Genomic DNA, 15,493 nt, shown 5'->3' on the forward strand with positions numbered 1-15,493 from the left:
ATTATTCACATTTTTCCAAGTAATGGCAACATTAAATATAAGCAAAAAGCAACACACAGTTATTATAAAATACAACCTAAAATCCCCATCATTGAGCTTTGTGATTCTAAGGACCCCGCCCTTTGTGTCTTTGGAATGTTAAAGTGAGTGCAGTACTCAAAACAAACTTACGACATGGGGCGGGGGGGGGGGGGGGCTAATTTCTTTTTAGGTCAAAAAGAAGCTTCTAATATCTTCATTCAGGCATCCCGAATGAATGGAAGTATCAAAGGAGGGAATGTTTCCCATCTCATACCAGCAAGCTTGAAAAGACCAAGTCTGGGCTGAAAATCTAGACAGAGCTCCTTGCACCAAATTTGGTATTAAGCAAACACTTACAGTGAATAACTCTCTATTTCAACTATTGTGCAAAAATCCATTTCAAATGCAAACATTTGGAAATGACCAGGTAACATTTTTCAGACCACTTTTAAATGATTTAACAGATCGCAACACTACAGTCCGGAGTGTATGAGTCAGGCATTAGCAGTTTGATACCAAACCAACACAGCATCAGGCTTTATAAATATTAGCACCATTTTTAATCTAATCCAGTGGAGTGTCATATTATCCACTCAACAATTTTTTACCAAAGCAGCCAACAAGAAAAATTTTTATTTCTAAGATACACTTCACCTCATTCCCTTTTTGCCAATAATACTTCCAAACATTCTAAATATCAAGTACTGTAACATCCCATGTTTGAAGTTTATACCCAGGACAACATTATCAATGTATAAGAGGAGAGGAATATGCTAAAGGTTTTTTAAATCTGCAAATTGTGCAATGTTCTGTTTTGGATGTTATGATTTCCAATAACTCGGTGGCGGTTCTATGCAATTTAATTAGCTGAGTTTCCTAGCATAAACATGATAAAACTGTTACATATGAAGTGGCATAAATAAATGCCTCCTACAAGATGAGCAATTAAGATAAACTATATCTTATTATATCTTTAGTAAACTTAAAAAATGTTTATATGTACTTAGAAATTTTATGGAGAGGGTTGATATACATATAACCAGAGGTACCAACTACGTAAGAGCAGCCTTTTAGGTTTAAAAAAAAAATCAAAAGAAAGAATTAATTCCTATTTATTTGTCATTCCCCTAGGTCCAGCAGATGCAAATGTTATTCAGTAATCTATTACTTCTCTTCATAAAAGTTACATAGAAACACATTTATGGAAATCATTTTAATTAAGAGCTTAAAACAAAACTTTAAAAAGAGAGTCTGAGTAGCAATTATTTTATTCCATATTTTAAATATCACTGGATTCTCAAGCAGTTTCACACTCTTCAACATGAAAGGTAATTTTAAACTATCTTGCTCTCTGGCAAGTTGTCCCAAGAATTAGAAACATGATTACAACCACGTTAGTTTCTAGACCTTCAAATTGCTACAACTTAAAATATTTCATAGGCTCACAAGTTAACTTGCACCCCTACAGAGAAAAAAAAGAAACCCTAACCTAATGACTTAAGTAAGACATAAGAAGGGGAGTCACAATTAATTCATGATTTATTCATCATTCATGCACATTAAAAGTACTTTAAAAAATCTTGCTCATTTGTCCCCTGTTTAAAAAAGGGAAACACGGCCAATATTGCCTCCTAGGTTTTTCCAGATCTCCGCCTGGAGTTTTCACTAGGAAGCTCGTTAAATACGAGTCTGTTTTCTAAAGGAGAGAGGTTGGCTTGTTCCAAGCCTAGAAGAAGCTGGATTTCTAAGGCAGTCTGTCCATGCGGGGACAGCGCTACCCCCAGAGCTCCCACCCCTAAGACTGTCAGGTGCAACGGGAACGCTTGAGTAGAATGGCTAGACCCCAACGTGCAGGAGGTGGTTTGAAAGGACAGCGTCCACAATCAGCTACACCACACACTTACCATATTAATTTGATCTGTAAGGAACTGGCGATGTTTAAGGACTTTAACAATAATAGCAAAAGTCACCAGAATGACTAGCAAGGTTGTTTTGGACAACATATAGAACTTCCTCTTATTAAATACACATCTCAATGATTAGGAGAGCTCTCTTTATAAAATAACTCACCTCAAAACGATGCAAAATATTTAAAAAGGTTTTTTTTAAGCTCATGATTCTTCAGTATGAGTTTTCACAGCTTAATACAGTTCTAAGTTGATATTATGTGAAGGTTTTGTGTGGACTAAAACATCTTTGTGTTCTAAAATGTGACCATAATACTTCAATGACCCAAAGTACAAATATCAAGGAAACACTCAACCTCACATTCAACACCAAATCTTCATTCACGCATCTCCAGGGGCTGAGTTGGCCAAGTATCTTGTCCGTCCTGGAAAGTCCCGTCTCCACTGGATGGGAACCAGTATTCCTTAAAATGGCTTCTCAGTCCCCAAAGCAAATTTATTTACTAAAGGGACGGAGCACTTTATTCATACACATCCTTGCATTTGGACCTACACACAAACATCCTCTCACACTAAGTTCTGTACAAGACCTACTAGCTAGGAATGCAGTTCCACCAAAAGTCAGTATGTACAGTATTGAGGCTTTGTTGCTAGTGAGTTCTGGAAAGAAAAAAGTAGAGAAAGCAGGTGGGCCACTTCTCTGATGGGCCTCTGACTAATTGTCCCTCATCCCCCAAGGAGCAGGCCAGACAATCACAGTTTTATTAAATAAAATTTCAGATAAGTCCCAACCATCCTTGTTGACTGTAACAGAAGAGACAATAGTCTACATGGGCGTGTGCCAGCTGCAAGCAACCCATTCTAAAAACAATTATGTGCTCTAAAAACAATTAAAAAGTGGCCCAGCCTCCTTTGATTCAAAAGGAACTTCAGTATTTCTCTGGACACACTGCACGGGACCCTTTTTACTGGAATGCACTTGCTCTAGTAAACTACTAAATAATAAGCCCCTAGAATCTAGATGATGATTTAAAGAGAAAAGAGGAGCCTCCCCCAGCCCAGAAAATTCTTAAATATCGCAGCCTACGCGAAGTGCTGAACTGAAGTACAATTAAGCTTGATTGTTCAGAAACTACCAAAGTTCTAGTTTCACTACATAGGGGATCACTTTGAGTGCTGAAACTCCCTTCTGACTTGACGTTCTTTCACAAAGCTACACAGAAGGAAAACGAGTCTTAGGCTGAAGTTGGGATGATCTTACCAGCTGTGGAATCCGGCAAGTCACTCAGAACAGGACAAAACGGGCTCCGCCTAAACTGATGGACAAACTGCTGAAGGTTAAGCATCTATAGCCATTTAAAGGCATTCGGTGTCGATTTCTTAAAAGATTAAGATGCTTTAAAACAAAACCCTTAGAAGAATATCAAAGATTTAGGGAACTGTCATCGTAAATAACCAAATGTCTATGGCTTCGACTGCCACCCTGCTGCTGAGGCAGGTGACTGCGGTTCATCAAAAGAGAACGCTCTTTTGGAAATTCCCTAAGAAGAATCTTGCATAATCCGTTGGTCTCTTCAACCTGGTTCCTTTTGATGTTTGTTTTTGTTTTGTTTTGTTTGTTTATTTACACTGCTCAAAGGGGGCGCTCCGAGCAGAGCCAAGGCGGCTTCTCCCTTCACGCGCGGGCGGAGTAGCACCTCATGTACTCCGTCACCCACCGGTCCTCCGAGGAGGAAGGCTTCACCCTCCTGCTGTTCTCCACATCCGCCGAGTGAGCGCGTTGCCTTTGAGAGAGCAGTTTCCTTTTCTCTACCTGTCTCCTGTTCTTGGCTCGTAATGCTGATTCATGAATCTAAGGAGAGTCCAAACATAAAAGTATAATAACTTGAGTGGCCTTCGAATGGATTTGCAAGAATATTTGCGGTGATGCTACCCCAGGTCCCCTGAGGCAGGACAGAGGCAGGCCCAGCCTCCTCGGCCTCCTTGTTTTCAGCTCTGTGTATAAAAGCTTCTCCAGAAGAGCCATCCCCCTGGAGGCTGTGGGGCACCCGCTGTCAGTGACAGAGACACCAAGCTGCCGGAAGTGTCCCCTGGACAAAATTTCAGATACAAAATGTAGGCAACTGATTTGCATGTCTCTCTAGAAATTGGCTCTGGAAAATTATTGAATCGGCTTAGCATCAAGCATGGATAAGTATTCCATTAAAGGACTTTAAATGTTTTACAGCAAAATAGTGGAAAAAAAACAAAAACAAAACCCTCAAGGGATTTTATCATGCAAGACAGTTCACACTATAGATAAACCCTGGTAAACTTAACCCCGTGGAATTGCCGGTCTTTTGTTAAACCACAGCGTGTTGTCTCAAATATCACGCTAACTAACACCATCTGCCCCTCGGATTTAGAAGGCTGTTCAGGAAAAATGTGACTATGGTATTTAATCAGAATTCAAACAATCTGTACTTCCTCTTTGTTTCTTTTCATTCATTCTTTGCTTCAGGCAGTAGTAACAGTACCACTAACATACGTAATTGTTCTGTGGCTCTACACGTGAGGACGCTCCCGTCTGATAGGTTCTCAGGACGTGGGACGGGGCAGGCCAGGCCTCAGTTCGAGGTGCGCCCACACTCCCAGGAGCAAAGGCATTGCCCAGGGGATCTGGGCCAAGAAACACCGTCACGTGAATTTAATCCAAGGAGCAAAGGGAAGTCTGTGGCAGATGGAGAAAGCCGCAGGGGTAGCAACCTAACAGGGAAGCCAGTGACAAAGGAGCCTGGGAAACATGTTAGCAACGCCAAAGGACTGGAAACCTCTCCAGATGCCCGAAGCAAATCTGGACAAGCAGACGCCAGCCCCCGTTGGGCCCTCCTCGGCACCTCCTGGCCCCCCACGGACTCGCGAGCCTAGGCTCCAACCTCCCCTTCACCAGGCTCAGCGTTGGTAAACCCTCTTGGGTACCCATGAGCTCCGGGCAAAAATCCCTGACCGCCAGGTAGCCAACATCCAGAGTCCTCCTGTTTGCTAATCAGGAGCCCAGTTCTGGGCTTTCCTTGGCCCACCGGGCCATCCCCTAAAGCATCTCCGTGAGCACAGGGCGCAAGAGCACAGTGTGCGTGGCCGAACCCACCCTCCAAGGAGAAGCAGGGAAGCAGGCGCATGCGCACACACCTCGCGCACGGGGGCAGAAGCACAGACGTTGTGAGTCTTTTGGCTTCCTGTATCCGTCTGCTTTTCTCCCCACCCATAAAGAGCAAATGGATGCTTCTTTTCTTTTATTTTACTTGATGATCTTTGAGGACTTTTGACTGCTTTCCTGGTTCCTCTAGCAAACAAGGCACTGGGTTGTTGTCGAGGTTTTGGGCCGCTGGGTAATTTGTCAGTCTCTTTTGTTCTGATCTCTTGTTCGGGTTTTTCTTTTACGTCTTTTACCGGTGATGCTTTTTTAAAAAAGAGAGACAAAACAAGATGAAAATGCTTTAAAATCAGGTTTACATAGAATTCCTTTAAATATTCACGTTGAAGAATACATTATGCTGGACTCCGTAACATTTTCACATAGTTCAACTCGCAAGTTTCCCTTCAGGCAGAAATGCAGAAACAAGCCGGTATGATAATTTCCCAACAGTCTATCCGATTTCTAAATCAACAGCAAATACAGCAAGGCTGAACCACGCCTATTCAAAAGCTCATGTTCTCAGATTAAATGTTAAAAGATTTTGCTGTGGCCTAATGGCTTTCTCCAAACTCCCAGGAGCAATTGTAATCCATTGTCAGAACACCTGACTTCAGGGAAGACCTGTGTTTGGGGTAATCACCCAGCGGCTACACAGGGTTAGTTTTTAAGTCACTCAACTCAGTTCCAGGAATTCCATGACTGCCTGATGTTCCACAATTAGGGCACATGCTCCGTATGGCTCTTACATGCTCCTGGCAAGAGCTGGCTGGTGACCTCAATTTGGAAGGCCCCTGTCACAATAGGGTGTGGTTTCCATAGTTACCCACCTGGTGCACAGCTTTGCCTGGCCCGCGTGAAGAGCTAGAGCGCGCGCGCCCGTGTCGCAGGGGGGCTTGCCCTCCACTTGCAACGGACGTGACCACGGTCCCCGCGTCCTCAGTTCCGCCAGCAGAGCTGGGAAGCTCGGGCGGGGGACCGGGCTGCCCGCCCCGGGCTCAGCACTCCAAGACACAGCCATTTCCCTGCATGGCCTCCTAGGATTTTGCCAGTCATGATCGTGTACAAACCCGTCATTTTTGGTAAAGGTTATATTCTTTTGTGTAAACGCTTTGTGAGCCTTTGTCTCATGTCAGCCTCAACGCACACCCAAATAAAAGCTCCTGATGCCGCGAGGGCTCCATTTTGCTCCCCTAAGCTGCTGGGCTGAAGGGTACCCGTCGCTTCTGATGCTCCGGAATTCGGGTATAGAGATGATTTCATAGCTCACTATTCCAAACTCTTTTCCCTTTTCAAAGGCGGACTCTCGTCCCTCACTGCTTTCAGTCATGACTCTTTTCTTGCTGAGGTCCACGTTCCCTGCAAAGCACAGCGAGCCCTGCCCTGGCAGCCCCGACACAGGGGCACGGATGTGACATCGGCAATGACCTTGACTCTACCAAATTGCTTCATTTATTACTAAGGATTTTGAGAGACAATCCACACCCGATGCTGGGGTGTAATGCTCTGCACCACTGTGCGCCGCTTCTTCCAACCCAGCACTGAGCTGTCGGCAGATGACACAAGGGGACAACCTTCCATCCTATCACACACTCACGGCTCAAACGCTTCTCTGAGCGATGTGTCCGCACCCGCCGTCTCCTCTTCTCTCCTGCGGGCCTGGGAAGCGGGAGAAGGAGCCCATTGGGGCCAGGACAGGGGAAGGAGAAGGGGGCGGAGACCTGGGAGGTTATTGCCCCGCCTTCTCTTCCGGTCGCATCCCACCTAACCCAAGTCCTCCAGCAAAGCCTGCCCAGAGAAGGTAATACGGATCAGTCGAAAGGACAGGCTGGAGGCAGCCAGAAGAGAACAGGGAGGGGAATCCCAGGGTCAGGGAATGGCTGGTCCAAAGGCATGGGGAGAAGAATGAATAGAATTAGTTCCAAATGGCAGATGCAGAGAGTCTGTGGATGAAGGCAGGGAGCAGGGAGCAAGGGGGAGAGAAAGCTTTCTATTTCAAACCCAGAAGATTTAGTTGCATGCCGGAATGGAAGAATTGCTAAAGAATTTTGAGCTGCAGGATGGCACGGTCCTGTCTGTGTTTTAGGAACGAGGCCTCTAGCTGCAGGGGCGGAGGGCGGGGGGCAGAAGGGCCCGTGAGGAAAAAACGGCAGTGTCCACGGGGGTCCTCCCACCGATGGGAGGGCGGAGGGGTGGGAAACGACCAGGACAGGGCTCCACACACCTGGCTGGTGCTCAGGCTCACCTGGCCCCGTGAACCACGCACTGACCGACCAGTGGAGAGCCGGTACCAAGGGCGCTTTCCAACAAGGCCTCTCCAAGCACAGAGCCCACAGCACTGGGTTAGGCTCACAGGTGAACAGAGAGCGGACACAACGTGGGCACTGGGGGGCAAAGGGGAGACCCCGGTCCCCACAGGTGTTTGGAGCGGATGGTCATGCCGGCTCGCCAAAGGTTGCGAAAGCGGTGCCTGGCACCGCCGCGTGAGATGCGCTTGGAACAACGACACAGGCAGCAGCCGGACCCTTCGTCAGGGGCTCAGGGAAGCAGGTGGGACTGGAGAAGGTTGTGAACGGGCCGCTGGGAGCTGAGGCCCTGATGCAAATCCAGTCCCCCGGCAGAAATGCAGGCTTGGAGGAGAGAAGAGCAAGTCAGGCCCCGGGGACACCGATGTTCGCTCAGCGAGCAGGCGGAAAAAGATGGCCCCAGGCGGGAGACAGGGAAAGGGTAGCTAGGAACGTAGAAAAACGACCCAGCGCCGAAGCTGAGGAAGGAGTTTCGGCAGAGAGGGAGCAGCTGACAGTGCGGAACATGGACGCAAAGCCGGCAGGACGAGGCTGACGGGCAGGCTCAGCACTGGGCAGCCACGCTGTCCCGTGGGCGGCAGAGGGGAGTGCGGGGTGGGGGACAGATCGCAGCGGGCGGCAAAGTGAACAGAATGGAGACCCCCGTTCTGGTAGCAGTGGGCCAACCCTTCCATCACGGATAACTGAAAAGGGTGCCATTAAAAACTAAGAGTGTCCGCCAAACACAAGAAACTAACGTCTTCTCTGGGGACCATTGGCCTGAGAGTATCCCTACAAATTATTTTTCAAACACCCCTCTGAGTGTACTGCAGGGTGACCAGGTGCACAAGGAGAGAAGGCAACAGGAAGGGCTGGGAGGAGCAGAAGGCTTGGGATGTTGGAATTACCATTTATAGACTATAACAGAACTGTGTTTATCCCTTTGGGTTTAAGGGAAAAAAGATACATTCAACAATATCTGCATCAGCAGGAGACAAAAGATGGAAGAGACAAGAGACAGAACTTATTGCTGTAACATTAATATTTATAAAACTATTGAAATAGTGCCTGGTACAAGATGAGTGTATATAAGTCTGTTTCAAAATCCTATTCAAAAGACAGAAGTTTAAAATGAAGACATTTTCAGACAAACAAAAAGAGTGTTCACCACCCTTATGGTGGAAGATTAAAACACCCGTTCTCAGTAACGGATAGATCATTCAAACAAAAAGATTCAGTTTTCACTTAGGACTGTGCTGTCCAATACAAAAGCTACTAACCACATATGCCTGATAAATACAAGTTTAAATTAAAATTAAATAAAGGTCAAGATTCAGTTTCTCAGTTACACCAGTTGGAGTTCAAGTGCTCAGGGACCACAGATGGGTAGGGGCCCCCATGTAAGATGGTGCGAAGAGAGAGCATGTCCATCAGAACCGAAAGTTTTATTGAACAGTCTGATTTTTTTAAAAGTATTTGAACAGCAGAATTAACACTTTTGACCTAATGGGTGTGTGTGTGTATGTGTGTGTATCAATCTTTTCAAGGATGAACACTTACAAAAATGGACATGTCCAAGGCCCTAAAGCAAATCTTAGCGCATTTACAAAACTGAAATCATAGAGAACGTGTTCTCTAACTTCAGTGTAAAACCAATAATACGGCTGCACCAAAATGTGGGCACACTCAATGCCAGAGTGCTGTGTGCTCTAAAATGGCCAAATGGTAAACTGCACTGTGCATCTTTTACCACCATTTTTGAAAAGTAAAGAGTAGTGATGAGGGAGGGCATTGCTTTCTCCATCCCGATCTCATTAGAAATGTTTCTAAAGTTTCCTCATTAAGCATAATGTTTGCAGTAGGTTTTTGGTATTTAGTCTGTTTCTAAAAGATAAGTGTGTTTCCTTACTTGTATAGTATACATAAATGTGAGACTATTTTTTTTCTGTATTTTAAAAATCATAATGAAAATTAGAAAATGTGCTTAAGGGAATAATACTATACCACAAAACTTTTACGATACAGCTAAAGCAGTAACCAGAGGGAAATTCATGGCCTTAAGAATCAGGATGGGGCAAAAGTAGGTTTACAGTTGTGAGTATGAAAAAGAGTTGATTCCTGTATTATTGTTTATTAACTATTGTATTATTTTTCGATATGAACAACTATAACTGCACTTTTCCCACCTTGTATATATGAAAAAAGAGCAAAAAAAAAAAAATCGATGATGAGCATCCATCTTTAAAAGTTAGAAAAATAAGCTTGAAGAAAATTAGAGTAAGAAAAGAAAGATCATGAATCACTGAAAACATATAATAAACAAAAAAACCCAAATATGAGCCTGATTAGCTCAATAAAAGCCACAGGCACAAGCCTACAGCTGAGCAGAGCTACGGAGGACAGGGTGGTGTGGACGCGGCTCATTCACAGGGCCACCTGGAGCCGGCACGTAACACACGTAATAAAGAAAACCCACACGGCCAAGAGTGAGCTCAGCAAAAAGCTAACAGAATTCATACACCTCTGATACTGCTGGTCAGGAGATAAACAAGTGCAAAATAAAACGTGAAAAGAAAGCAAAGGGAGAATTCAGGTTAAATGTGCATGTAGTCAGTCCCTGCCTCCCAAAACCCCACTGAAGTGAAGGAAAGCAGGTATAAATGCACAAGAGCAAGGAAGGCAATGACATCCGACAAACAGTGTCAATAAATGTGGGAAGATGGAAAGTAGCCGAAGAGGTAGGAGTGGCCTCACAGAACTGAGCAGGATGCATCCTACCTCCCAGCAGGAGAAGGGCCCACAGGACACAAGCTGACCTCCAGAAAGAACTGGAAACTGAGGCGCCAGGTTCCCCAGCAGGCTAGTGCAGGGGCCTGCCCTGTCCACAGGTCCAGCATCCATCGGCGCTCTGCCCAGATGCTCTGACAATGTGACAGAAACATGCCCCTGTTAGAATTGGGGTTGATGCTTCTTCCTCTTGAACCTGGGCAGACTTTTATAGGTACAGAATGGGGTCAAAGAGGTGTTCTGTGCATCTCTAGTCATAAAGGACAATAATGCAGCATCTGCCCCATTCTGTCTCAGGGACTCTTGCCCTTGGAGGCCAGCCAGCATGCCATGAGGGGGGCCAGGCACATGAAGATGTCACATGCGAGTCTCCCAACGCACAGCCCCCAACCCTAGAGCCCTGCAGCCCCCATGACAGCTTGGGGCAGAGACAAGGCATACCCTTGAGCCTCCAGATTTTGAGAGACAATTACTTCCAACCCAGAATTCCCTGCCCAGCCACAAACCCACTGAATTGGGAGAGTAGAATAAAGCTATCTTTTGACAGGCAAGGTCTCAGAAAATTAACCTCTCACACACCCTTCCTCAGGAAGAGGAGCTCCACCAGGAGGTGGCAAACCGAGAAAGGTGATGTGAAAGTCTCACAGCAGAAAGTCCTCCCGAAGAAAGAAGCCAAGGAGTCCCAGGGCGGTGGCCAAGGGCCCTCCCAAGATTCAACCACCCAGCAGCTGCTGAGAGCAGCCACCAGGCCAGATGGAAGTGGGTCAGATGCCCCAGGAGAGATGTCTTCAGATGTCCAGAGTGATAGTGAACCTGATGTGCAGGTTGGATTGTGAAAGAGAGAAAAGGGAGTTGTGGCAAACAATGCAGGTAGGACAGGCTTGAGCACAGGTACAATACTGTAGATACTAACTGTGAAGCTAACAAATTCCACGATGTCTCCATATTAGTGGGTGTGAGAATGGGCCATGTGTACAGGTTAGGACAGAGGTAAACAGAGAGAGAGATTGAGCATGAGCGCCAACAGATAAAGTTCACAACTTTAACAAGTCAAGACATGTCAATGAAAGCAATGTTACCTTGGAGAAATAAACACCAAAGGGAACATGAGGGGAGTAGGAATGGTACCCAAGGAATAACTATTGGCATGTATGTGTGGCACGGAGCTGCTCTCTTTGTAATAAGCCACGTAGAACCTTATGACTTGGCCCCGGCCAGGTAGCTCAGTTGGTTAGAGCAGGGGGTCCCAGCGGCCTGTTAGGAACCAGGCTCCGCCTCCTGTCCCTCGCCGCCACCACCACCACAGCCATAGAAAAACTGGTATCTCCCACGAAACCAGTCCTTGGTGCCAAAAAGGTTGGGGACGGCTGGGTTAAAGCATGATCCAGATACACCACGGCTGCCCAGACAAGAATCAACACATGGATGCCTAAGTGGAACAGTAAATTGATGTTTTTCTCTCTCTCTCCCCCGCCCACCCCCGTTCCCTTCTTCTCTCTAAAAAAACAAAATCAAAAAATAAAAATTCAAAAAAAGAACTGTATGATTCTATGTGTATATGTGGCTTTGGTCAAAACAAGGACTAAATGCTTATGTTTTATAGAAAACTCAAGAGTGTTCATCACTCTAGTATATAAAACCATCCACTTAAAAATAAGGATTTTTAATTGCGCCACAGGCAGGCATCAGGGGAAGCTCAGACAGGAAGAAGCAGAGCAAAAGACCCCACGAGTTGCCATCCTGAAAGCGGAAATTTTCCCATCTTGTCCCCAGTGCTTAGAGGAAAAACACTAGCAGAAAAGAAATAACTGACCTTAGCCACTGGCAGAATTTGGTCTCTAAGGAGACCCTACTCATCATGAACTCAGGCAAAAACACAGGCACCGTCCAAACTACAATGCTATCTAAAAATGGTGTTTTTATGCTCAGGAATATAACTGACAGCTCAGGAGATCAGTGCCCACAGGAATAAACTGGAAGGCGTGTCCCCTACCACCTCCACCTTCTGTCGCCCGAATTTCTAGCACTGATCACTGAAGCCAGGTATCTGGCTTCTGTAATAGATAATCAGGAGTCTGTGGGGATTCACAGGTAACACGGGGAGGCGAGGCAAGTGGGCCGCATGTGCTGAAGACAGTATAACCAGAGCAAAGGAGCCTGGCTCCGACACTGATTTCCTCCCCTCGACAGCCTCCCTGGGAGTCTGACGAGTCTAATTACAACTTATACTGTGGTAGATAAACAAAAAGTCGCTTATCGTATATCCTGCGCTTTCACATCTTCATCTATAAAATCGAGATAAAAATCATGGTTCTACCTCTTAGAATTGTTTGGAACCTTGAATGAGAAAATACACATTCTAAGACCAGTGCGTGGAGGCGTAATATGCTCTCAGTAAATTTTCGTTCTTTTTCTCACTAGAGCCTCTTGAAAATCGAGTGACCCACTGGTGGCATCTGGCCAGCGTTAGTGGTTACTGTATCTGAGGCTTTCACCTTGACCCTCTGCCCCCGCGAGCAGCCACCCGGCCTCACGTGCTGAGAGCCCCCAACTCTGCAACCCTCCGGGCAGGAAAGAAGGTGTCAGGCCAGGGCTGAAAGCGCAGATGCGCAGCATCCAAGAGCCATTTTCCAGGCACGGCTCCCCCTGCCCGCCGCGGCAGGCGGAGGATGCGCACCTTTTGATGAGTGGGGGCGCCAGAAGCGGAGGGGACCAAGCACTCGCGAGGCACATGCTCCCACCCACCCGGAGTTACGCAACAGTCTGCGTAAACAAATGCAAAATGCTCGTCTGGGACAGCGCCGCTGGGTCCAGGAGTTCAGACGGAAAACAACAGCCCCATTCACAAGCCAGAAAGCTTAGCTCGGTGCTTCTTAACCTCTCGGGGTCACCTTTGAGAATCTGATGAAAGCTGGGCTCCTCATTAAAAAATGGGCGCTTAGGAATAAACAGATGGGGTTCACTGGCTCCCTAAGGCCACCTCGGCCTTCGCGTGAAGACCCGGACCACGCCAAGGGCACTTCAATTGAGTTCGCAGCTGGCTCAAGCCACCTAATTAGGGAAATAAGGGGGGGGGGGTAACGTTGGCTTGTTGACATCTTCCTTATTTTGTCGGGGGGGGGGGGGGGGGTTGGATTCTCAGTCCAGAAAATAAGTAAATAAAGCAGAGCGCTGCGAGAAACGGACAGAGCGGGGAAGTTCGGATGCCAAGAGCGCATCCAGTCCTCCGAGCAGCCCCCCTCCCGGGCCCGGTACCTGGCAGAGATGTGTCCTCCGTGTCCCGGGCCTCCGCGTCTCGGGCCTCCGCGTCTCGGGCCTCCGCGTCCCCGGCCTTCTCGGCCTCCGCCGCCGGCTCCTCCCGCGCCGCGGCCTCAGCGGGCGGTGGCGGCGAGGCCGGGGCACACTGGGGTGTGGGGCTCCCGGCGCCCGACGACGCCGAGTCGTCCGAATTGCCGGCCGGGCCCCAGTCGTCCCAGAGCCAGGGCGCGTGCGCCTGCTCCAGCAGCCGGCGGCCCAGGCGGTAGTGCAGCAGCTCGCGGTAGCACGCCGCGTACTCGTCCCAGCGCGGCTCCTGGTAGCGCTTCATGTACTCGCTCTTCACCCCGCTGCCCGGGGACATGGTGCCGCCCGCCGGCCCCGAGTGCCCGCCACCCCGCGCCGCTGCCGCCTACGGAACCGACACACGACATAGAGGCCCGCCCTGCCCCTCCAGCCGCTGGGCCCGCCGCGACATTTAAATCCAGAGCCCCGCCCGGACGGGGCAGGAGGGGGCGGAGCACGAGGAGGAGGCGGGGCGGGGCGCTGAGCGGAGGGGCGGGGCGCAGAGCAGCGGGGCGCGGGAGGGGGCAAGAGAGCAGGCGGCCAGTCTCGGGAAAGGGCGGGGCCCTGGGGCCCTGGGGCACCTGGACGCGAGCGTCTCCCCAAGCGACCCGGCCAAGGGAACCTGAGTGGTGTGCCAGGCGGGCAGCTCCGAGGAGGAGGGCGAGCGCTGGGGCTGCGGGGGTGGGGGTCACCTCGATGGCGGCTCCGGAGCTTGGAAGCCAGAAGCTGCGGGCCAGGCCACAAGGCCGCTGGAGCCCGAGGAACGCGCGGGGAGAGGGAGGCCCAGGAGGTGTGGGACGCGGGGACGGGACGGGGAGTGGAGTGGTCTCCGCGTCCTCTGAGCTCCGGGGAGGGGCTTACCTCCTTCCTGCCGCGCCGGCCGGTCCTCTGCGCGCTTGGCGCCGCAGCCAGGAGCGGCCTGCTGTCCCCCGCGCTTTCCTCCTGAGCAAGATGTCGCCGACGGCGCAGCGGCCCGCGTTCCTGCGGCAGCCCGCTAGCGAAGACACCGCCTCAATCCCCGGAGCAGACGCCTCCCCCGCGCGCTCCCGGGCCCGGCGCAGTGGGGGCGGCTGCTTCACTGAAGAGCGCGGGGCGCGAGGATGCAGGCGGGTGGGCCAGCCCCAGGGACCAGGCCCGGGTCACCTTACGCCCTTCCGAGGCGCCAACGCACCCACGCCCCATTAGGCGCTGCTCCAGGCACCCGCCACTGCGGGGGGCGGCACTTAGGGTCTGCGGTTGATACCCCGCCCGTGAACCAGCTAGCGACCCTTCCGGACACATCTGCGCCGGTCGCGTCTCCCAGCAACAACCCCGAGTCCACGGGTTGCCTCTTGCTTTCTTCCTCTCTGTTAACACCTGTTACTCTGGCCTTAACCCCTCTTTATGTTTTAGTACAACTCCTTTCTTGTCTACACCCCAAACATTTTTAAACTGTTGACGAAAGCTGTCACACCACCCGTTCAGAGATCCATTGCCTATGTAACCTTGACATTCAGCTGCGTTGTGCAGAAGTCGCAACGTTGCCGTGCTTGTTAACAGTTTCTACAGTGGCTCCACACACGTTCCTCCCCCTTTTTATCGGGAGCCTTCTTAGATTGATGACAAAGAGATTTGAAAGAAAAGGCGTTTGGAAAACCAAAACATGTTTAGCAGTGGAAGAACAAGCCTCGGCCGCGAGTGAGTGACTCCGCCCACCTTCCATACTGGAATTTTGCCGACTTCACCGACTATTTTCCACTCCGACTGCCCTCCCCGTCCCCGTTCTTAGCTCAATGATCCAGAGGGTAGACGCTGCCCACTGGGAAGCTTGAAGTTAGTAGTCCAGAAGTCGTTAGCGCTGCATGGTTGACATCCCCACAGCGGCCCTGACTTCTGCCCTCCCGAACTTTACCTTCTGTTCCCTGAGATAATTCCTACAGGAACTTTCTCACGCGTTTCTCTTTTATCTAAGCTGCCCGGGGTTCATTTCTGTTGGTTGCAACCAAAAGGACCTTAATGAT

The 15,493-nt window shown here is 49.1% G+C and overlaps 1 protein-coding gene across 1 annotated transcript; it reads right to left on the minus strand.

The window, feature by feature from the left end:
* Positions 1–200: 200 nt before the first annotated feature.
* CCSAP (centriole, cilia and spindle associated protein) lies at positions 201–13,812 on the minus strand. The gene is made up of 3 exons (XM_054576721.1): positions 13,428–13,812; positions 5,097–5,365; positions 201–3,780 (listed from the first exon to the last, which is right to left on the minus strand). Exons 1-3 carry the CDS (start codon positions 13,789–13,791, stop codon positions 3,604–3,606), a joined length of 810 nt encoding a protein of 269 aa, XP_054432696.1. The 5' UTR covers positions 13,792–13,812; the 3' UTR covers positions 201–3,603.
* Between the last annotated feature and the right edge of the window lie 1,681 nt (positions 13,813–15,493).

The sequence above is a fragment of the Pteronotus mesoamericanus genome, unplaced genomic scaffold (assembly GCF_021234165.1).
Source record: "Pteronotus mesoamericanus isolate MK-2021 breed Mesoamerican mustached bat unplaced genomic scaffold, CSHL_Meso_final contig_347, whole genome shotgun sequence".
Classification (NCBI taxonomy): domain Eukaryota; kingdom Metazoa; phylum Chordata; class Mammalia; order Chiroptera; family Mormoopidae; genus Pteronotus; species Pteronotus mesoamericanus.